Source organism: Triplophysa rosa, linkage group LG12 (genome assembly GCF_024868665.1).
Source record: "Triplophysa rosa linkage group LG12, Trosa_1v2, whole genome shotgun sequence".
Lineage (NCBI taxonomy): Eukaryota > Metazoa > Chordata > Actinopteri > Cypriniformes > Nemacheilidae > Triplophysa > Triplophysa rosa.
In genome coordinates, this window is record NC_079901.1 from 11,932,738 (window position 1) to 11,957,080 (window position 24,343).

The 24,343-nt window shown below is 42.2% G+C and overlaps 1 protein-coding gene and 1 pseudogene across 1 annotated transcript; both read right to left on the reverse strand.

Moving 5' to 3' along the window:
• Nucleotides 1–3,588: 3,588 nt before the first annotated feature.
• LOC130562939 (extracellular calcium-sensing receptor-like) lies at nt 3,589–6,767 on the reverse strand (annotated as a pseudogene).
• Nucleotides 6,768–17,516: 10,749 nt separating this feature from the next.
• On the reverse strand, nt 17,517–20,599 carry LOC130562942 (extracellular calcium-sensing receptor-like). Its single transcript, XM_057348282.1, has 6 exons — nt 20,388–20,599; nt 19,991–20,279; nt 19,150–19,905; nt 18,847–19,068; nt 18,587–18,710; nt 17,517–18,430 (listed from the first exon to the last, which is right to left on the reverse strand). The coding sequence occupies exons 1-6, from the start codon at nt 20,594–20,596 to the stop codon at nt 17,517–17,519; spliced, it is 2,514 nt and encodes an 837-aa protein (XP_057204265.1). The 5' UTR covers nt 20,597–20,599.
• Nucleotides 20,600–24,343: the final 3,744 nt, after the last annotated feature.

Consider the following 24,343-nt stretch of genomic DNA (forward strand, 5'->3'; position numbering starts at 1 on the left):
CCATTGTGGCTTCTGGCGCAAAACGGGTGCTGAATTATTTACGATATGATCATATATGTATAGATTAAATGCAACATCAGTAGTGTTTAATAGGTATGTTGTGACACCCCTAATCTTTCCACAACATTTATTTGAAAATCATTAATTTACCAGTAGTTGACCTTGTTGACCTTCAACGGTGACAACCTGCTTTTGGTTTGGTTTAATGTTACATCTGTTTATTTTTTATTTTAAATATTGTCTGTTAACTATACCAATACACGTAAGCAGAATCGCTAATGGCTATCTATGCCATACATTAGAACATTATGTCAATCTACACAAACTCTTTTTGACATAACTCAACTAACTGGAATGATATTTTTTTGACATGTTTAGGATAAATTAAGATTTTATTAATTTATATTAGCCACTTTACTTTAAACAACTGGGCCCAGTTGCATAAACTTAGCCGCTATAAATTAAGACTGCATCTTAACAACTATTCTCACAGACTAGCAATTAGTTATAACTAATCAGTCAAATTTTTCATATTTCAATTAGCCCAATCTACCTTTTTATGTAACTGATTTAAAGAAGTTATGAACAAAAAAAATGATGACTAACTTCTAAGACTAGTCTAGTTTATGCAACCAGCCACTGATTAATCTGTAATAAAAGTATAATCTTTAATCTATTCCAAAACTCATTTTTATTCATATTGCTGCACAGGGGCAATTCTAGATTTTCAATACTAGGGGGACCCAGCCTATGTATATATATATATATTTATAGCCACTCTTTAAGCACCACATACTGTACATTACTAAAATAAATAATTAAGAAAGAATATGAAGAATAAAGACAAGTTATTAATTATTAAAATTAATAGTACATTAATAAATCAATCAAGCTGCAACATGCATTTATAATTCAAAGTAACAACAACAGCCACAAATCCATATAATAAATGAGGAAGGTGCTTCTATGCAGATAGTGACAAGCAGGTGGTCCAGAAAGTACACGGCAGCGTGATGGATGACACGTGGCTAATTATTGAGGTAGAGAAATACAAATTGATTTATGACCCACAGGACTGTTTTATAGAGACATGGATGCTAAAGAAAATGCATTAGAGGCGGTTTTATCGGCCACTGGAATGGATGGTAAGTTATTTTGAAACTCTTTTAATAGGCTATAAACTCAAAAAAATGATTTTACGATACTGTTCACTTTATTTAAACAATTAATTTAGTTTTAACACCATTGTGTTAGGTTTTATGTTCAAACACAATTGCATTGTGTTAAACGGACTAAAAACAGTAATGCTTTGGCTTAACTAAATGTTTACATTTTAAATTAACATGTTTCAATCCAGTAGATCAAAATCATATTTGATGCTTGTTCAATATACTAAAATAAATCAAGTTAACACAACATAAATGAATTTAGTTGTATTAAAATACCATTATTAACTAGGAACAGGATTTCCACTTCCCATCATGCTTTGCACGGGGCTGAATAGGGAGAGTAAAAGTTGCAATAAAATGTTATTTCATACATCTTTTATCGAAATGATGAAACAGGGATATTTGTTCATGTTTAATACTATTTTCTATATATTCTATATTTCTATATTCTATATGTTTGTATTTAAAAGAGTTTCTGGTATGTTAATGTTTTTGGGGGGTTACCATTGTGGTAAAGTGTAGAGCATGTGCTTGGGTTGAGCACCTGCTAACCAGATTTAAATTTGCTTTAATAAAAAAAGCAGGTACTTGGTGTATGCCGAAAGTTTAACAAAACCAACATCTGGCTGACTCCGAACAATAAGAGCTTTATTTAGCTTTTTTGTGTGTTAAAAATAACAGCTAATATCTTACCTTAAACTAACTTAATTCAATTATGGACAGTGGTTCCACATAATGGAGACATGTTATCTCTACTTAAATACATTTAGTAGGATGAACTTATTTGATTTAAGTTATTTGGACATGGTTGTTTAAGTTTACTCAGTTCAGTTTAGTTCATCATACATTAAGCATTTGAGTAGAGATAACATATTTCTGTTGTGTGGAACCACCGTCCATAATTTAATTAAGTTCGTTTAAAATATATATTTTTTCAGTGTGGGCTAATAAAACCCCACGTAAGCCTCAAATGTTTTGAAGTACCATCCTAACATCAAAACTACAGATAAAATATCATTTAAATAGTTCGTTCTTTTCAGCTATTGTGTTTTGTGGTGTTGTTACATTAATGCACCACTAGATGGCACTCAAGCTTCCTGAGTTATATAGATGTGCATAGGAAGGAGAGAGACTAGTGAGAAGAATACTGAACATGTGCCTGCATATTATGCTGACTGTTAGTGCTTGTTAATAAAGTACATAAGAAGGATTTACAGTTTCCAGTTTCTTGTCTACATGAGGACATAACATGTTTAGTCCTGAAAGGGTTTATAATTTTATTTCTGTGTCCTACACTTAATTCAAAGTCATCTGGATACATGGAAGTTGTTATTTATATCTATCAACCACTCGCACTAAACATAAAACAGAGAATCACAATGAAGAAAATGGCGTTTCATAAACCCTTTTTAAAAACTTACACTTCGATTAATCATATATTGGAAACACCCATTGTTACCCATTGTTGACTGAATCAACACAGAAGATGCGGACCGCTAGCACGCTGCAAACGTAGTATGTGTGGAAGCACAATGGCCATTGACGGATCTGTACTGCATACGTGAGTATGTGTGAATCGGCTAAAGCCCACCTAAAAAGTGCCTAGCAACTCCACTGTTGCTGCAGTACATGCTTAAAAAAGGTGCTTCAAACGGTTCTTCAATGCCATAGAAGAACCTTGTGGCTCCATAAAAAACCTTTAACATCTGAACAACCTTTTTGTTTCACAAAAGGTTCTTTGTGGCAAAAAAGGTTCTTCAGATTATGAAAAAGCAAGAAAGAGATGGTTCTTTAAAAGACCTTTGACTGAATGGTTCTTTGTGGAACCAAAAATGGTTCTCCTATGGCATCGCTGCGAAGAACCTTTTAAGCACCTTTATTTTTAAAAGTTTACTATTCACAAACAACCAAAATATCAAATCCCACTGAGGTCATTTGTAAGAAATAACCTTCGACCATTAATTAAACATAATGGCATCATTTTTATTTAGTATCGAAGACACACTCCCTTATTTCATAGACCTGAAGAACATTGCGATTAACTGAAAATGTCAAATACAGCTACATAGTGGGTGATTGATTGTCCAGTGTTCATAACACATATCCTGAATTTGTACAATAGTATAATTAGTTTAACTAAAATTTAACCATGAAATCACATGGTCTATTTTAGTAAATCGAAGTTATTGATGGTATACAGTATATTGTGGTTGGGTGGCGTGTGGTGGTGTTTGTTGCGTTCTGTCGGGCTGTGTGTGCGTTGCTGTGCTTGCGTGTGCGGTGTGTGTGTGTGTGGTGTGTGTGGTGTGTGGTGTGCGTGTGTGCGTGTGCGTGTGTTGTGCATGCTCTTGCGACATGCTTTCTAACACACAACTACAAAATTAACACATGTTGTTTTTACCCATCATGTGTTTATTTCTCAGTAGGATGCTTTGTGTTTTCCCATCAAATGTTGTTTTGTATTTTGTTCAGGTTAAACAGATGATGTAACATTTAGGTGCAAATATACAAAATAATAAACCAAAGCTTGAGGCTAAAATGGCAAATATCTCCACAGCTACAGTAAATTTTCCAGGAGAACTGAATAAGTGGAATAAATGTGATCCACACAGCACAGAATATGAGCATACTGAATGTGATGAATTTAGCTTCATTGAAGTTATCAGGCAGCTCCGAGCCAGAAAAGCCAGAATGAAGCACAGAGAGCCAGAGACCAATATAACCCAGTACAGCCCAGAAACCACAGAGAACCCAGACTGCACTCAAAAATGCTTCTCTTTATAATATTTCATATTTTTAATGGGAAAAGGAGGAGAAATTGTTAGCCAAAGCACACAGATAAGAACCTGTATAAGTGTAAAGGCAAGAACACTGAGTCTCTGTTGTACAGGCCCAAACCATTTCATGACATTACTTCCTGGAAGTGTGGCCTTGAAGGCCATTAACACAACTATTGTTTTTCCCCAGAACACAAGAGATACAGAGGACAAAAGTGATCCCAAACGCTGTGTGACGTAACATACAGGACCACTCAGTGGCGCGACCAATGAAAGTAAGTGAACAGAGAAAACAGAGAATCAATGAGAAGAGCAGCAGGAAGCTCAGCTCTGAGTTGTTGGCTTTTACTATGGGGGTGTCCTTCTTACTGTAAAACAGGACTGTGACCAGTACAGTTATTCCTACTCCAAACAGTGAGAAAAAGACTAGCACTATACCCATAAATTCTGTGAATGACAGAAACTCTACAGTCTTTAACACACATTTACTTTTTTCAGCATTAGACCAGTATTCCCCTGGACACTGCATGCAGTTATTTGAATCTGGAAAGAAAGATATGATTACCATATTTAGAGGTAATTGAAGTACTTTAATTATGAACTCCTTTGATCAGAAACTGTAGCCTGAACAGGAAAAGGAAAGCACAGAAGGAGCAACTAACCAGTTTTCTTTGAATCTTTGATTTGGGCTGAAGTTTACCTGTCTCATTACTGATTTCTCCATCTGCACATGGAATACAGTCATAACAGCAGACAGGTCTTCCTTTCTGTCCAGCCTTCCTAGTGCCTGGAGGACAACTCTCACTGCACACAGACCTTGGCTTCTACAAGCAAACACATACAATTTCTTTTAAAAATCGAATAAAGAAATAAAGGTTGTATTATTTTTTTTAAAAACACTTGCCATTGCTTTTTTCACTTTTAAAACAAATTAAACGTTGTATTTTATCATTTACCTGCAGCTGTCCTCCAGTCCAGATGATGTTTTCAGTGTTAAGTACAAAGCGCTGGTCAGGGGGCAGTGAGGCATCATAGTAACCCACTGCTTTAAACTGAATTGATCCATTTTTGTTTTGCTGCCAGTTCACAACTTCATACTGGGCTATTGTTGAACCAGTGTCGTCAAACCACACATGATCTCCAAACTTTACAGTGAAGTTGACTTTTTTCAGAGCCTCAGCAACCTAGCAAAATATTAAAATAGCAGTCATTGAGGCAGAAACAGTAATGGGGTTCCCTTTTCTTTTAATATCACATTCTCTTTGCCTTTTTACCTGCTGTGGTTGTATTGTCAGTTCTTTCTCACAACCTTCATGTTCTGTACATTTGAGTAGATTGTGTAATGAATAAGCCACAGCATAAACTGCTTTGTAGACATTGCTTGAAAATCTTTGTTCAGACACATCTTCATTGTAATTTCTCAACACAAGTAGATCCTGATATGTGTTGCAATTTAGTTCAGTTTTAGATGAATTGTCATCGCTCTGTGAACATGGAATAACTGTGTCCCAAAATGTTTTTGTAACATAATCTGAAAACCCTTCAACAGCAATTTTTCTTACTGCAAACCCCAGTGACCCTCCCAGAACATGAAAAGTGTTTGGATTAATCAAACTCTTTGAAGTTATCCATGCCTCTACGCCAATAATTTGTAGGCCTGTAATGTTCTGAATGCGTAGCTGCTCAATAAGTAATCCCATCTCAAAAACTGAAATAAATGCAACAATCACTTTCGCAGTGCCTTTTTTTATTATGTCTACTGCTTTTTGGAGTTTTTCAGGCTCTGTTCGGTAGAATTTCACAGAGTACTCTACACATATCCCCTCCTTTTTGGCTGTATTCAGAAATATGGCCATTCCATTGTTTCCATAGTCATTGTCACTGTTCACAGCTCCAACCCAAGACCAGCCGAAGTGTTTGACTATATATGCAAGTGCTCTGCTCTGGTGATAATCACTAGCGATAGTTCTGAAGAATGATGGGTAAGCTTTCTTATTACTGAGACATTCACATGTTGCTGAGTGACTTATCTGACGAAAGAAAGCACAGAAAATAGTGAAATGGTCATGTAGTTAACTGGGTCAAACTCTACATGTTATTGCCTCTTACCACTGGGATTTTAAAAGGTCCTGTGGTTCTGGACAGCATCACTGTGGCAGAAGACTCTGTTTCTCCTATGATAGCATGTATAGGAGTCTGTCCATTGCATTTGTCTTCTTCTGCAAACTCCTGATCATTCATCACTGCCATAGTTGCACTCATAGAAGACAATCTTGAAGCACAGGTATCATAGATTCTGTAGCCAATAGAAACATTGGGGAGCAAAATTGCACTTCTATTAATCTCCTCAATAGCAAATGTCATGATCTGAGCCAGACGAAAGTCTCTTAGATTCACACTGTGGAAACAAGGAAGCATTGGGCTAAATAGTAACCAAATAATTAAACATATTAAGTATCTGTTCCTGTTCTTTTTTAAATGTTATATATGACTGATACCTAAAAATATCATAACAAAATACTTGAATCAAGATGTTATAACTTCATTTAAATACTTCAAAAAAAATTTAAATACATTGGCTGAATTCCTATAAAACACACCTGGAGCATGATAAAACCTGAGGTTTCTGTGTAAACTCAAATGAAGATAAGGTTTCTTTACTATGTATTGCAAAAAGTCCCCCAATAGTTACGTCCCCATTCTTGTACAGCAGAGGGTATTTAGGGTCACCCATCATTTGGCAAAGAGTGTTTTCCGCCCTCGCATAAGGATGATGGAAAATCAGGAGTGTGTATAGAAAGATCAGCATCCCTAAGACTGAGCTCAGCTGTGGTTAGCAAATGCAACTAAACTGATACGGTATTTGCATTTGCTTTGTAGGCACAATTAACATGGTTGAATGATTGCAAATGTAGCCAATGACCTCCTAGGGCACAGCATGAGCCAGGTCAACTAGTTCAAAATTACAATCAAAACTAATCAGATTTTCTTAAACCATTGAACATTGGCATTTGTGTACTCTCAGATTTGGATAACATACACTCAGCAATGCCATAGAAGAACCATTCTGGTTCCACAAAGAACCATTCAGTCAAAGGTTCTTTAAAGAACCATCTGTTTCTTACGTTTTTATAATCTGAAGAAACTTCTTCACCACAAGTAACCTTTTGTGAAACAGAAAGGTTCTTCAGATGTTAAATGTTGCTTATGGAACCATTTAGACAAAATAGGTTCTTCTATGGCATCATGAAGCGATGATTTAAGAGTGTAGTGTCTAAGAGCACATTTATGCAACAAAAATGGAATAGAAAAGTTTTTCCTTAGCTTTTTTATAAAAGTTTCACAAATAAACGAAGCCATTGTCAAAACGATCTGTGTTTACTTGATTTCGTGAAAACAAGTAAAAACACTGTAGTGCGCATGCCAGACCAGTGGATGGCAATGTCATATTGTAAAGAAACTCTACATGCCTGCGCACATATGCATAGCCTGTTTTTAAATACCATTTGTCTGTGTGTATTTGTGTTTAAAGTTTGGTCTATGTAAATAATATCTATCCGCATCATAGTGTTGCAGTAAATCTACTTTTTGCTGGAGAAATGTTAATGGCACGTAGCACAGACGCACAGTAGCCTACTGGAAGCCGTCAGTATTGTAATGTGAATATTCATGTATGACGTCAGAATTTTCAGAAAGTTTCAGCTTTGAAGTTACATGTAGAAGATAACGCTGTCGTTTTCAAAACCTTACACTTTGAGACCCGTTTTCCTTTGCGTTTTCAGTTCCCCAAAACATTGTTCTTTCGTAAATGAAGAGCCAAAATGCATAAAAGTTTCCCAGTGTCAGTTGAAAGCGATCTCCTGTAATAGCCTCTAATAGTCTTTCAAACTTTGCCTAGTCCAAAGCAAGTTTAATATTTACACTTCTGTGCTTGATTAGTTGGTTGCTTGTTTGGGAATTTTTTTTGTATATATCTTTATTTCTACTGTACTGTATACTCCTTTTGCATCTTGTTCAATGCATCACTATTTCTTGTTCAATGCAAAGCAAATAAGAACTATCTATTCTATCTATTCTCCTGGTCTAAAAACCTGTCAAAACCTTTGTTTCTTGCTCTTGTTGTTTAGGAGTCCCAAACTGCCAAAGACAAATCCATTGTGGCCTAAACATATGTTCCCTTTCTGTCGGTCTCTCGACGTTGTGTCGAGCCGACAGATGGGGTTCGTCCTTGAGAACCAATCACTTCCGACTACTTAGAAAAGCCCAATGAAATTGGCGAATGAAATTTGCATGCCGGACTCCGCCCCCGGATATCTGGGTATAAAAGGGAGATGGCGTGCCTCATTCATTCACCTTTTGTTCTTCGAAGCCTTCGCTCGTGGATTGCAGACCTTCGCTACTACTTAGCAACACAGACTGCCGGTTCTACGACGTGGTGCAGCGGACTGTCCCTTCCTGCGGCAAACTTCCCCTGGGTGTCTCGGCGGTTCTAGAGGTTTTCGAGATATCTAAAAGAGCAAATTTCTCCAGCGTGGCATGTCCCACTGTTCTCATGGGTGCGGTACCCTCATCGAGGAGGGGGATGGACACGATGTCTGCCTCAAGTGTTTGGGTCTCCAGCACACTGAGGCATCCTTCGTTGACTCATCTTGCCCTCACTGCTGGCGGATGGTCATTCAGACGTTGCGGTCATGGTGCATGCTTCCCGGGCCATGAAGAGAATGGCTAAGGCCATACCGTCCGCCAAGGCGAGCGGTGAGGGTGATATGGGGGCCACTGCGAGCGTAAATCCATTAGCCAAGCGCTAGCGGATCGCTCACACCCCGTCTCGCTCGCCTGACCGTTCCCTAGCAGGTGGTACCATACCGTCTGCATCCTCATTCACGCATTCGGAAACGTTGTGTGAAGAAGATGAGATGTCTTTCGCAGCATCGGAGAGCGATTTGCTAACATCCGATGCCGACGATTTCTTGCAGCTCCCCCCCACGGGGGTCGAGCTCAGGAAGAAGCGGATTTCGAGATGTCAGCCTGCTTTCCCGGGCCGCCGTGAGCATTGGGTTAGAGTGCACTCCAGTGCCTCTCCCCCAGCGCTCACGGCTGGACACATGGTTCTTGGGCTCTGAACGCGACTCCAAGCCGCGCCCAACCCCGGTTCCGTTCTTCCCAGAGGTGCATGAGGAACTGACGAAGACGTGGAACGCCCCTTTTTCGGCTCGTACACGTCAGACCAGTTCAGTCACTCTTTCTTCCCTCGATGGTGGGGCAGCTAAAGGCTACGTCGACGTGCCCCATGTGGAACGTGCAGTCGTGGTGCACCTGTGCCCGCAGGCGGCGTCCACCTGGAGAGGCCGACCAAAACTCCCGTCCAAAGCGTGTAGGACTTCGGCATCACTGGTGTCGAAGGCCTACGCTGCTGCGGGCCAAGCTGCCTCCTCTCTCCACGCCATGGCCGGGGGGGCTATCACCCACTTTCTCACAAAGAGAGTTTCCAATCTCCCTGGGTGTTTCTCACAGCCGCTCTCACCCTCTGCAAGACAGTGTTCGGCTACTCGACGTTGCGTCCTGGCGAGGCGCAACATCGAATATACATTGCAGCCCTGAGCACTCTCAAATCGACGGTGCGTGGAGCTGCATCGCCAGGCAGGCAAACCAGCTGAGCCAGTCTCCTCCCCGGGGGTCCGCCCCCGGCGAGAGACCCGCACTGCCAGCCATCGAACCACCCCCCGGGTGGTTCGACATCTGTCAGATGTCAGGATTGGTTCATGGCAATCGACCTGAAGGACGCTTACTTTCAAGTCTCGATTCTCCCTCGTCATCGCCCGTTCCAACGGTTCGCTTTCGAGGGTCAGGCATATCAGTACAGAGTCCTCCCCTTCGGTCTGTCCCTGTCCCCACGAGTCTTTACGAAGATTATGGAAGCCGCCCTCACTCCCCTCAGGTAGACCTGTTCGCCTCCCTGGAAACCACCAATTGCCCGCTTTGGTTCTCCCTTTTCGAGGCTCCCCTCGGCACGGATGCCCTAGCACACAGCTGGCCGCAGGACAAACGGAAGTACGCCTTCCCCCCAGTGAGCCTCATTGCACAGACTCTGTGCAAGGTCAGGGAAGAGGAGCATCAAGTGTTACTCGTTGTGCCACGCTGGCCCAACCGGACTTGGTTCTCGGAGAAAATGCTCTTGACGACAGCTCTCCGCTGGCCGATTCCCCTGACGAAGGACCTGCTTTCCCAGGGGAAGGGCACGTTATGGCATCCCAGGTCATCAGGTTCCTAGGGGCGCGAGAAGGCGGAATCCGCCTCATCCGCGTTTCATACCCTCTTGGGACCTTGATGGCTCATCAGGCCCCCCTTCGAGCCCCTAGGAGATACCGCTCTTTCTCATCTCACGATGAAGACGGTACTCCTGATGGCGCTCGCCTCCATCAAGAGGGTAGGGGACCGTCAAGCATTCTCAGTGTCCCCTGACTGCCTAGAATTCGGACCCAGGGATTCTCACATTATCCTGAGACCTCGGCCCGGCTACGTGCCCAAAGTTACCACCACTCCTTTTTGGGACCAGGTGGTGAACTTACAGGTGCTCTCCACTGGGGAGGAAGACCCAACCCCGTCCGTGTTGTGTCCAGTACGTGCACTGCGCCTCTACTTAGACCGCACACAGAGCTTCAGGAGCTCGGATCAGCTCTTTGTCTGTTTCGGAGGACAGCAGAAGGGGAGGGCTATCTCCAAACAGAGGTTGGCGCACTGGATTGTGGACGCTGTCACGACGGCCTACCAATCCCAAAACTGCCCTTGCCCATTAGCAGTGAGAGCTCACTCCACCTGCGCCTCTCTGACAGACATATGCAGAGCTGCGGGTTGGGCTACACTCAACACCTTCGCGAGGTTATACAACCTCCGTGTAGAACCGGTGACAGCCCGTGTTCTGCATGGCAACATGTAGGACCGGCAGCCGGTAGGCCGTACGCCTGCGAAAGCCCTTCCCCCCTTCCTTAGGTGGGTCAGCGGCTATTTCCGCCTCCCTTCTTTCCCCACTGGGTAAAGAACAGGCATTCCATCCATCATTAAGCACCTTCCTGGGGGGAAGGCTGGGCAGAGCAGCCCTGCCCCATTAGGCCGGGGAACAGTTGAGTTATCTACCACATAGCTCTAACCGGACCTTGTGCTCCAGACGTGGTAACCCCCCCCTTGGGTGGTTCCGTCTGATGTATCCTCATGCATGGTTCCCACCTCAGTAACCCATGACCTCCCTAGGTGGACTCCCACCTTGCGGTTAACTACTTCAGTCCGCTAGGTTCTCAAGAGCGAACCCCATCTGTCGGCTCGACACAACGTCTCGTTCCATCCATCAGGGAACTGAGGTTACATCCGTAACCAAGACGTTACATCCGTAATCAAGACGATTTACTACACAGTGGCACCTAAACATTTGCTTGTGTTTATATTGTTCGAATAGTCCAGGTATACACCGATCAGTCACCACAATACATCCACTGAGGGTGAACATAAAATCTACCCGAACCACTCAAAGTTGTGTCAGTTTGTTTAATTCAAGTCATAAAATGGATTAAAGGTGTAACAGAAATATCACTTCTGTATATCAGCTCTTCAGAAATGCAGCTCGGCCAATCAGATTCTAAAATCAGAACAAACTTTTATTTATTCTGAAATGTAATGCCTATCAAATGCTGAAAGACTCACAAACACTGCTTTGTGAATTCTTCTTTATATGAAAGAACTCTATATTTTGTTGTATGGTTTATCATACTATTAATTGTTTTCTCTTATAACTTTATACACAATATTTCAATTTAAGACCTTTTTTTCTCTGGTACTTGTCGTGATCTCAGTCTTGTCACGGCTTTGTGTCTTGTGTGGGTGTGTTTTCGTTTGAAGTTGGGAAGTCTCTAATTTAACTCTCTGGTAGTATTCCTTTAGTCCAAGTCTCCAGTGCCTAGTTCCATTGTTCTCAAGCTCTGTTTTCCCATGTTTCTTTTGGTGTCCCGGACCATCCTGCTCTCTTCACTCCGGCTATTGCTTAACTACGACGAGAGCTCACCATAACCCGGGCTGCTGCCAGCTCTTTGCCACGAGGACTTTCAGTGGAGTCGGAGCCTCACATCAATAGTCCTCCGATCTACAGCGGAGATACCAATGCCTGCCGACCATTTCTTTCGCAGTGCACTCTGGTGTTCTCTCTCCAGCCATGCCGAAGAGGCGATAGTGGCATTTGTCTTAACTCTTCCAACGGGTCGAGCACGTGAATGGGGGACTGCCGTATGGGATGCCCACGCTCCGTGTTGTCACTCCTTTGGGGAGTTCCGAACAGAGATGATGAGGCTGTTCGACCGGTCGGCCCAAGGTGAGCAGGCAGCGGCACAGCTCTCTCATTTGACTCAAGGCAGGAATTCGATCACGGACTACTCTATCAAATTGCAGATGCTAGCAGCCATCTGCGAATGGAACGAAGGGGCGCTAAGCGCTCGATTCCTCGACGGGCTGAATTCCACCATCGCAGACGAACGCCATTCTCAACGCACCTCGGGATCTGGAAGCTCTCACCAACTTGTGTCTTCAGGTCGAGAGCCAGATTAACAACCGCCGGCGCCTCACCGCCCTCCTGGCTTGTCCGGGACGCCAACACTCCTCAGAGAACAGTCGGAGCAGGCACCGATGATGAACCGATGCAACTAGAACACTCACGTTTGTCTCCGCAGCAGAAGCAGCAGCGTCTGCTAGGATGACTTTGCTTCTAATGTGGGAAATCCGTGTCAGTAACAGTGCCCGTTAAAAGATCCCGCCCATCCGTAATGCGGAGAGTCCGGATGGGCACCATTCCTATTACCTCTCCTGTCTCCCGCAACCTGCTGCCATTCCGGATTTCATTTGCTGGTCACACCGGTCGAGTGCTTCTCGACTCAGGACCTGAGGGAAATTTTCTCAATGCAGCCACAGCAAGCCGGTGGAAGATCCCAGTTAAGCTCCTCGCCAAGCCGTAACCGTAACTCACGTCACCCCTCACGTAAGACTCTTTCTTTTCTGGGAATCAGTGTGAGTGTATTGAGCTGTACATCCTCGATTCCCCCAATACTCCCCTCATATTAGGGCATCCTTGGTTGTCACAGCACAATCCTCACATTGATTGGGTTAAGAATTCTATTTTGGCCTGGAGCTCTTCTTGTCATGCGTCTTGTCTTGGTTCTGCCCCTTCTCCTGTCTCTGTGCCTTCTGTGTTGCAGGTCGAAGCCACCGATTTGACTGGGGTCCTGGAGGAGTACCACGATCTGCGCACGGTGTTCAGCAGGTCGCGAGCCACCTCTCTCCCTCTGCATCGCCCCTACGACTGCGCCATTGACCTCCTCCCGGGCACTTCTCCGCCCAAGGGGCATCTCTATTCATTGTCCGGTCCTGAAAGAGAGGCCATGAATTAATTCATTCACGAGTGTCTACAAGCTGGGCTCATTCGCCACTCCTCCTCACCGGCAGGTGCGGGCTTCTTCTTTGTCCAGAAGGACGGCTCCCTGCACCCATGTATTGATTATCGAGGTTTGAATGAGATTACTGTTAAAAATAAGTACCCCTGGCCTCTCATGTCAACTGCCTTCAAACTCTTGCAGAGAGCTCGGGTCTTTACCAAGCTAGACCTATGCAATGCCTATCACCTGGTTCGTATCCGAGAGGGGACGAGTGGAAGACGGCATTTAATACACCCTCGGGACACTACAAGTATTTGGGTCTCCTGTTTGGTTTAACCAATTCTCCTGCCGTCTTCCAGGGCCTCGTCAATGCCGTGTTGGGAGACATGATTAATCGGTTTGTTTATGTGTACCTGGATGACATTCTTATTTTTCCCCCCTTCTCTCCAGGAACGAGTCAGGGAGGTTCTCCAGCGGTTATTAGAAAATCAGCTTTTTGTTAAGGCGGAGAAGTGCGAATTCCACGCCGTCACAATTTCGCCAATTTTTACCGGTGATTTATCCAGCGTTTCGGCCAGATTGCTGTTCCGCTCACCACATTGACCTCCACCAAGGTTTCTTTCAGGTGGAATTCCCAAGCTCAGGTAGCCTTTGATAACCTCAAGTCCCATTTTGTCTCTGCTCCTGTGCTTTGTTTTCCAGAACCCGAGCGGCAATTCATTGTCGAGGTCGATGCATCCGATGTCGGGATAGGTGCAGTTCTGTCTCAGCGTTCTGTCTCATGCACCGTTCTCGGCACGTTGCAGGCTAGCGGGCTCGGTGGCTGTTACTTCCCTGGATGGCGGGGCGACCAAAGGCTATGTCGACATCCTCCAGGTGGAGCGTGCAGTCGCGGTGCACCTGTGCCCGCAGACAGCTGCCACCTAGAGGGGTCGACCTAGACTTTCATCCAAAGCTTGTAAACTTTCTTTGACACTCATGTCTTACAATGCTGCTGGACATGGCGACACGCTATGGCTACAGCCCTGAAAGACCTGGACGATGGGAAGGCTGACTCAACTCGCATGAGCAAGTTACGCACTGCCACTGACCTCGCGCTCCGGGTGACGAATGCCACGGCACGTGCCTTGGGTCGGTTGATGTCCACACTCGTGGTCCAAGAGAGGCATCTGTGGCTCAACCTTGCGCAGATGGGCGACACCCAGAAGGCCCGCCTTCTGGATGCACCCATCTCACAAGCTGGGCTGTTTGGAGGACGTGTCACAACAGTTCTCCACAGTGCAGAAGCAGACTGAGGTGATCAAACAGATCCTGCTGCGACGTGACCACCAATCAGTCGTCACGGTCCTGAGTGCAGCCTGCTTCCCAGCAGCCCCGCCCACCCGCGGCGGCTCCTCCGGTTCCAGGGCCCTCCCAGACGACGGCCCACCCGAGACGCAGGCCCCCGTGGAGGAAAGCATCTGCTCCCCCATCAGCAATCCGCTAAGAGGACCTCTAAGCAGCCCTGATGGGAAGAACCCGGGGAAACTAACATAGGGCCCGACCCCGGCCTTACCTTACGTTATCAGGGCCTGGCGCCCACATTCTCACAAAGAGAGAGTTTTTCCCTGGGTTTCTCTTATCTCGGTATGGAACTAGACTCTATCCGTATGTCAGCGCATCTCACCAATGAGCGTGCGCAGTCTGTGCTGAACTGTCTGAAATTGGTCAGGCGGACTCCAGCGGTCCCGCTGAAACATTTTCAGAGGCTCCTGGGGCACATGGCGTCCTCGACAGGGGTAATCCCTCTCGGGTTGATGCACATGCGGCCGCTTCAGCATTGGTTTCAGAGTCGTGTTCCCTGGACGGCGTGGCACACCGGCACCAGGCGCATTACGGTAACGCCTCAGTGTCTTCGCACCCTCAACCCCTGGTCAGATCTGGCCTTTCTCCGAGTAATGGGTTCCACTCAGGCAGGTTTTGAGGTGCGTCGTGGTCACAACAGATGCCTCCCTGCAGGGGTGGGGTGCCGTGTGCAACGGGCACGCAGTATCGGGGCAGTGGACGGGTCCCCAGCTGCGGTGGCACATCAACTTCCTAGAGTTGCTGGCTGTCTTTTTGGCACTGAGGAGGCTCCGTCCCCTCGTGCAGGACAAACACGTGCTGGTCCGGTCGGACAGCGTACATTGATGGCGTACATCAATCAGCAAGGCAGCATACGCTCACGGCAGATGTCACGACTCACCCGACGCCTCCTCTTCTGGAGTCAGCAGGTGACCAAGTCCCTGCGAGCCAGTTTTATCCCAGGTAACCTGAACCAGACAGTCGATGCACTCTCTCATCAGGGGATGCCCCACGGAGATTGGCAACTCCATCCCCGCGCAGTCCGACTCATATGGGAGCAGTTCGGCCAGGCGCATGAGACCCCTCGGCACGGATGCCTTAGCACAAAGCTGGCCGTGGGACAAGCGGAAGTACGCCTTCCCCCCAGTGAGCCTCCTTGCACAGGTCACGGAAGAGGGACATGAAGTACTGGTAGTTGTGCCTTACTGGCCTAACCAGACTTGGTTCTCAGACCTGGTGGCTCTGACGACAGTTCCCCCTGGCCGATTCCCCTGATGAAGGACCTTCTGTCGCAGGGGAAGGGCACAGTGTGGCACCCCAAGCCAGGCCTCTGGAATCTCCATGTCTGGCCCCTGGACGGGACGAGGAGACCTTGAGTGGCTTGCTGCCGGTGCTCAGAGAGACCGTCCTGCAGGCTAGAGCCCCCGCCAGTAGGCGTCTATACGCTTATAAGTGGCGTCTCTTCTCGTTCTGGTGTTCTTCCCACAGGGAGAACACACGGAATTGCTCGATCGGGTCAGTGTTGGCCTTCCTACAAGAGAGACTATAGAGTAACCTCTCCCCATCCACGTTGAAAGTGTATGTAGCCGCTATTGGGTGAATCCACCTCGACCGCGCTCCGTACCCTCTTGGCACCTTAATGTGGTCTTGCAGGGCCTTGGTACGGCCCCTTTCGAGCCCCTCAGAGACGCCAGTCATCCTCATCAAGATGGCTTCTTCAAGAAGGTTTTACCTTGGCCACCAAAGTCCTCAGATCTTAATCATGTGTGGTATGTGCTGGACCAACAAATCGGTTTAGGTCCCACCTTGCTACTTCAAATTTACTCCACACAAAAATGAACATTCTGTCAATTCTGTTTACTCACCCTCAAGTTGTTCCAAACCTGTATAAATGTCTTTGTTCTGATGAACACAAAGAAAGATATTTGGAAAAATGTTATCAACTGATATTTCTGGGACATCATTGACTACCATATTAAGAAAAATGATTGTATATATAGGCCTCTATATATATATATTTTTTTTGTTCTGTTCATTATAAAATTAGATATTTTTAAGAATATAGGTAAGCAAACAGTTCTGGGGCACCTTTGACTACCATTTTCATTTTTCCTACTATGGCAGTCAATGATGTCCTAGAAATGTTTGTTTATAATATTTTCCCAAATATCTTTCTTTGTGTTCAACAGTTTGGTACAATTTAAGGGGAAATAATTGATGACAGAATTTTCATTTCTGGGTGGAGTATCCGTTTAAAGAATCGGCTATTTTGGTGCCACAAACCACAAGACTCATTCAGAGGCGTTGTGAGTCCATGTGGCCTGAATGATACCACTTCCAAGATTTCATGAACAGAAAAACACAAAAACAGTATAATCCCTCCAGATTTAATTTAAGAGTCAGTTGCATCATATGTTTGTTAATTTTATTAGTTGTTTAAAAACCAATTCATCCCTTTAGATGTCCATGACATAAACATCCTGTAGCCTGCGGCTATGCTTTAATTAATGGGTTTCTCTTTTGCTTTGTGAAGGCACCTATTAAATTTGCTCCCGTGTGAATACATGTCAGTGGAGCTGTTGCATCAAGCTGTTTTTCAGGTTGTGACATGTGAAAGTCCTTTGTGTTACTGCATGTCACTTTAATTTCACCCTCTCACAAACAAATGCCAGAAAGTAAGATATGTATTTCTGACCCTCAAAAAAGCCTTGTGGTAAAGCACCAGTGTAACAGCATATACTGTATATGACAGTAGTCTGATTATAACATGCTCAAATATGAAAAAAACATGAACCATAGACAACTTCCATGCAAATATAGCCCTGTCAGTTTATTTCTCAGTGGGGCTTAGATTGTGTTTTTCCCATCAAATGTTGTTTTGTATTTTGTTCAGGCTTAAACAGGATGATGAAACATTTAGGTGCAAATATACAGAATAATAAACCAAAGCTTGAAGCTAAAATGGCAAATATCTCCACAGCTACAGTAAATTTTCCAGGAGAACTGACATAACCTGGAATAAATGTAATCCACACGGCACAGAATATGAGCATACTGAATGTGATGAATTTAGCTTCATTGAAGTTATCAGGCAGCGTCCGAGCCAGAAAAGCTAGATTTAAGCACAATAGAGCCAGTAGTCCTATATAACCCATTACAGCCCAGAAACCTACATTAGAACCCAGACTGCACTCAAGAATGATCTTCTCTTTATAATATATCATATTTTTATAGGGAAAAGGAGGAGATATTGTTAGCCAAAGCACACAGATAAGAACCTGTATAAGTGTAAAGGCAAGAACACTGAGTCTCTGTTGTACAGGCCCAAACCATTTCATGACATTACTTCCTGGAAGTGTGGCCTTGAAGGCCATTAACACAACTATTGTTTTCCCCAGAACACAAGAGATACAGAGGACAAAAGTGATCCCAAACGCTGTGTGACGTAACATACAGGACCACTCAGTGGGACGACCAATGAAAGTAAGTGAACAGAGAAAACACAGAGTCAATGAGAAGAGCAGCAGGAAGCTCAGCTCTGAGTTGTTGGCTTTTACTATGGGGGTGTCCTTCTTACTGTAGAACAGGACTGTGACCAGTACAGTTATTCCTACTCCAAACAGTGAGAAAAAGACCAGCACTATACCCATAACTTCTGTGAATGACAGAAACTCTACAGCCTTTAACACACATTTATTTCTCTCAGCATTAGACCAGAATTCCCCTGGACACTGCATGCAGTTATTTGAATCTGGAAAGGAAGTTGTGTTTGCAAGAATTAGAAACAAATCGAAACTTCAGTTTTGAACTCCTTTGCTAAGAAACTGCTTCCTGAACAGTAAAAGAAAAATACAAAAAAAGCAACTAATCAGTTTCCTATAAAACTTTGATTTGGGCTGAAGTTTACCTGTCTCATTACTGATTTCTCCATCTGCACATGGAATACAGTCATAACAGCAGACAGGTCTTCCTTTCTGTCCAGCCTTCCTAGTGCCTGGAGGACAACTCTCACTGCACACAGACCTTGGCTTCTACATGGAAGACATTCGTTTTAAATACATTCACGTTGTCCACTTAGAACCAAGTCGATCAAAATGGGTGTTTTGGGATAAAACTTTGGTTATAACACTTAGGAACCAAAGCTAGATAGATCAGCATTATATTTACCTGTCCTCCAGCCCAGATTATGATTTCGGTATCAAGAACAAAGCGCTGGTCAGGGGGCAGTGAGGCATCATAGTAACCCACTGCTTTAAACTGAATTGATCCATCAGAGTCCTGCTGCCAGTTCACAACTTCATACTGGGCTACTGCACCACCAGTGCTGTCAAACCACACACGATCTCCAAATTTAACTGTGAAATTGACCCTTTTCAGAGCCTCAATAACCTGGCAAAAAGTAATTCTAACAAACATTAATGCATAAACAAAAATAGTATTACCTTCACTCTCTTTCTATTTCTGTTTTACCTGATGTGGTTGTATTGTCAGGTCTTTCTCACAACCTTCTTTTTCTTTGCACATGAGTAGATTGTGTAGTGAATAGGCCACAGCATATACTGCTTTATAGATGTTACCTGAATATGTTTGTTCAGGTCGTTCTTCAATATACTTTTTTAGCACAAGTAGATCCTGATATCTACTGCAATCTACTTGACCTTGAGATGAATTCCCATCTTCTTGTGAGCATGGAAAAGCTGTGTCCCAAAATGCTTTTATAACATAATCTGAAAATCCAGCGATGTTAATGTTTTTCACCGCAAAACCCAGCGATCCTCCGAGCACATGAAAACTGTTTGGAGTGAATAAACTCTTTGATGTTATCCATCCTTCTACACCAATCATTTGGAGGCCTGTAATTTTCTGAATACTCAACTGCTCAAGCAGATATCCCATTTCAACATGGGATAGAAATGCAACAATGACTTTAGCAGTGCTTTGCTTTATTATGTTTACCACATACTGCAGTTTTTCAGGCTCTGTTCGGTAGAATTTCACAGAGTACTCTACACAAATGCCCTCCTCATGTGCTGTATTCAGAAATATGGCCATTCCATTGTTTCCATAGTCATTGTCACTGTTCACAGCTCCAACCCAAGACCAACCAAAGTGTTTGACTATGTATGCAAGTGCTCTGCTCTGGTGATAATCACTAGCAATAGTCCTGAAGAATGATGGGTATTCTTTCCTATTACTGAGACATTCACATGTTGCTGAAGGACTTATCTGAAAAAGAAAGCATATGAAACAGTAAAATGTTGATGCAGAAAAACTGTGCTTGTGTCAAACTTTTACGTTTATTGCCTCTTACCACTGGAATTTTAAAAGGTCCTGTGGTTCTGGAAAGAACTATTGTGGAAGAAGACTCTGTTTCTCCTATGATAGCATGTATAGGTGTCTGTCCACTGCATGTTTCTCTTGGTGTAAATGCCGCTCCATTCATCAATGCCATAGTTGCACTCATTGAAGACAGTCTTGAAGCACACGTATCATAAATTTTGTAGCCAACAGATATATTTGGAAGCAACGTGTCACTTCTGTTAATCTCCTCAATTGCAAAGATTATAGTTTGAGCCAGCCGCAAGTCTCTAAGATTTACACTGTCACATTTTAGAAGTAGTAAAAAAAAGTTCAATATATTTATGTATTCATGTGTTAAATGAATTATTCACCCTGCCTTTTCTCAAATAATATAAAATGTAACAAACCTAGAGCATAACAGAATCTGAGGTTTTTGTGTAAACTCGAATGATGGTGATGTTTCTTTACTGTGAATTGACAAAAGTGCTCCGATAGTTATGTCTCCCTCCTTGAACAGCAATGGGTACTTTGGGTCTCCCATCATTCGACAAAGAGCGTTTTCGACCTTAGTATAAAGGCAATGAAAAACAATGGTTGTGTAAAGATAGATATGCATCCCAATGACCTCAGATGGAGCTTCTAAATGTCAATGACCTGATACAGTATTTATACTTTTACAGACATCACTATAAGAATGAATGATTGAGAATGCAGCCAATGACCTCAGAGGTCAAGACATGACTCAGGTCAAGTATGCAGAATTGTCATGCTAATTAGTTCCAATTGCCTAAATGTTTGAAATAAACAAAAATACTGTATTTACAAGAGTAAACAAAAATGTGTGGTACTTGTTTTTATTAAATTCTATTTTTATCTATCCAGTTCAACAGGGCAGTGTCAGTTTACCAATGTCATGTCAAACCTGTATGACATTTTCTTCTGCATAACACAAAATAAGATATTTTGAAATATGTTGGTAACCAAACAACACTGGCCCAAATTTCCACTGTATGAACACAAAACCACAGAGACATTTCTCAAAATATGTAATAATAAAGATTCAGGTTTTTAACAATTTTGACAGTATTTAATTTTTTAAGGAACTATTACTTTAAGTTTACTTTGTAGTGCAATTTTCTAGTCAGAAATAAGCCAATTTGCGGACTGATGCAAAAATACATTCTAATGATAAATCTTAAAACAGAGGACCCGTGACATATTGTCCTTCACTGTCAACTTAAATTTAGGCTTATAAATCTGATTAGGAATGAACAATTTGTGGTCAATGTATTCTTAACCAAATGCAAAAGATTTTGTGTGTGACCAATTTCAACCATTGCATGTTCAGTATGACTTGCTTCCTTCTGGGAAATTAATTTGTAAATTAAACAGTATACTAGTGTGAATGCTAAAAATCTGTATAGTTTGAAGCTTTTTAATGCATTTTTTATGTTTTTTGTGGAAACATTCATTTTTTAAAGTATATAACTAATACATAGCCTATAACCTCTTCATTCTATTAATTTTATTTTCACTTTTATTGTTATTTATTTTTTTACCTTATTCAGGCCTGACATGCATGGCAAATTGTGTTTGTCACATTTCAAAATAAATGAAAGAAATCTAATAAAATATATGTTGCTTCCGGTGTTTTTCTTTGCCTTAGTTGTTTTTACCATTTTTAGCCCTTGGAGGTTTATGACATTAATATTGTATAGCCTCCAGCGTTTATTTAATTACTTTCTTATGTGGTTTGCCATGTTTGTGAAGGCAACTATTAAATTAGCTCCCCTGTGACTTAATGCCAGTGGAGCCTTTGCATCATCTTGTTGTTCAGTTTGTAATGTCAAAGTTAAGTAAAGCTTGTCAATTCAGATTGACCCTCACCCATTGATCAGCAAACCAAAAAATAAACAACAAAAAAAGAAGCAGGAAGTTATGATCTGGCCTTCAAAATAGCCTTGCATTTGTAGAAACGATGATTGAATTACATTAGTTTACAATGAAACAATTTGTTTCATATGAACAACATGAAACGTGTAGAATAACATGCAAATATTTATTTCTTACTCAGACTTAGATGTTGTTTGTTTCCTATTACATGTTGCTTTGTTTTCTGTTACATCACCCTGTGAGCCTGAACATCTTGGTGCAAAAATGCAGAATGATAAACCAAAGCTTGAGGTTTGGGATAAATGTGATCCAAACAGCACAGAAGATGAGCATACTGAATGTTGTGAAATTAGCTAATGTTAGAAATTATCAGCCATTCAAGCTGGTTTGACTTTGTTAGCTAAAAGACCATGGCTTCCCAGATGTTAAAAGAGATGGAAAAGGCCTATCCTGAAAGGCTAGTTGTAATTTGGAGAAAGGCCTTTCAATACTAAACTGTAGGAAGAGGCTGAGGATAAGAAAGACATTTTGAAGGAATACAGTCAGTATGATGGATTTTATTATGTAAATCGATTTAAAGTTATAATAAGAACTGAAACATGTGAACAGTATACCATAGGTGATCCCATTAGGGGTCACCTAATAAAGCCTTGGAAACCTGCCAGCCTGGGAAACGAACTTGCAACCTTTGAGTTTTAAGTCTGGCTCTCTGACCATTTGACCCAATGCATCAAATATTGCCTAATAAGTGGACAAGAGTAATGATATGCAATTGCTCAATAAATTGTTCTGGAGTTAAAATTCTTCACTATTAACATCCTTTAACTGTTGGAAATTGTAAGGTGTGCATATACATCTAGTGATATTTGGAGATGTTTAAATAAACCTAATTCAAAGTATATACAGTATTCAATATAATTACATAAAGCCTTATTATTAGTTTAATAATAACAGCTTACATTATTTTATTTAAATATTATTTCATTTTAAAAGGTTAAATAATACAGTTAATAGTAAAATTAGTTGTGAATGCTGAATTGCGATAGGTGAGAATGGAAATGTAATTGTAATATTGCGAGTTGGTATGGTTACTTACATACCCAGAAAGTTACCTCTGTTTTTTGGAACCGAAAGTTGAGGTTTTCAGCTAACCTAGCCTTAAACTTACCCGGGTATTTCACATAACCAGCTTTCTGGAATACCCCAAGCAACTTTAAAGGCCATTAACACAACTATTTGTGTTATGTAGTTAACACCATTTGCTCCTTATCTCTTGTTTCCTGCTCTATGGCAGCTGCATTACTGCATTGCTGACCAGTCAGCATTTTATGAATAAAAATTCAACTGAGCTTTAATAGTAACAATGCAAATATTAATCAATTACTTTTATTTTTTCTCAGTATAAATGTCATAGGTTACGAGTCAAAAAAGAAAAGTAAAAATCATTGTTGGCAGTTCTGTCTGCTTGCACAAAAATCTGTCCTTCTTACTGACACTATACCAAGCTGTGTGTTTGCCTGCTGTTCTGGTCTGCAGTGCCCTCTAGTGATTCATCAACAACATTAGATTTTCTCATGTTCATAGTGGGATGAATCTAGATGCAAAAACACTGGTCATCACATTAGGCCTACTCATTTTTGTTTGTTGTTCGGTTTGACTTCTCAAAAGACTCATTTTTTGACAGGTTAATGATTATTTACACAAATTACTTCTCAAAATAAAATCTGATGCCAAATTTAAATTCACCATAAACTGCCTTCAACAAAATCTGACATATTAACATTTAACTTTATATAGAACAGTTTTTGGGTCAATACATATTTTGGCTTTCATGAACTTTAAAAAAGCAACATTCAAACTTGCTTATTTATTGTTAAAAGGTTTCTGTATAAGAAAAGAAACTTCAAAGAGGTTAGACAAGGCTTTGTTTGGGAAGTTTTTCCCACTGGGTTCAACCTCTTGAACAGACGCATATTCATTAAATATGTTTTGATTGAAAAGGACAATTCTCAAAGCACTTCTTGTCAGTTTCTGATTTCAGCTTTCACTCATCTGTCTAGCATGCTAGGTCATTCTGTTAATTAATTATGATGTAATGCTAATACAGCTGTTGTTTTCCAGAATGACACCTTATGTTCTTATTTAATCACCTCAGATGGAAACATAAACTTGTCAGCACATGTCTAAGAGGTTGTTACACCTGCCCTGCACCCTTAGGGAAATGGCAAATTGGAAAGGTGGAGCCACATCACTCCTTTAAACCTACTCATGTCCAATTAAATCATGGCTATAGGCGATTAAATATGAAACGTGTTGCCTTGTCCAAGTTCAAAAACAATACATTAGCTACCCTTAAGACTTAATTTATTTGTTTTGTCTACTTGTTTCTTTACTTTAGGGATTGGAGCATTCATGGTTCATTTGTTTGACAGCTTGTGTCCCTTTGATTCATGTTTTATTACTGATTGGT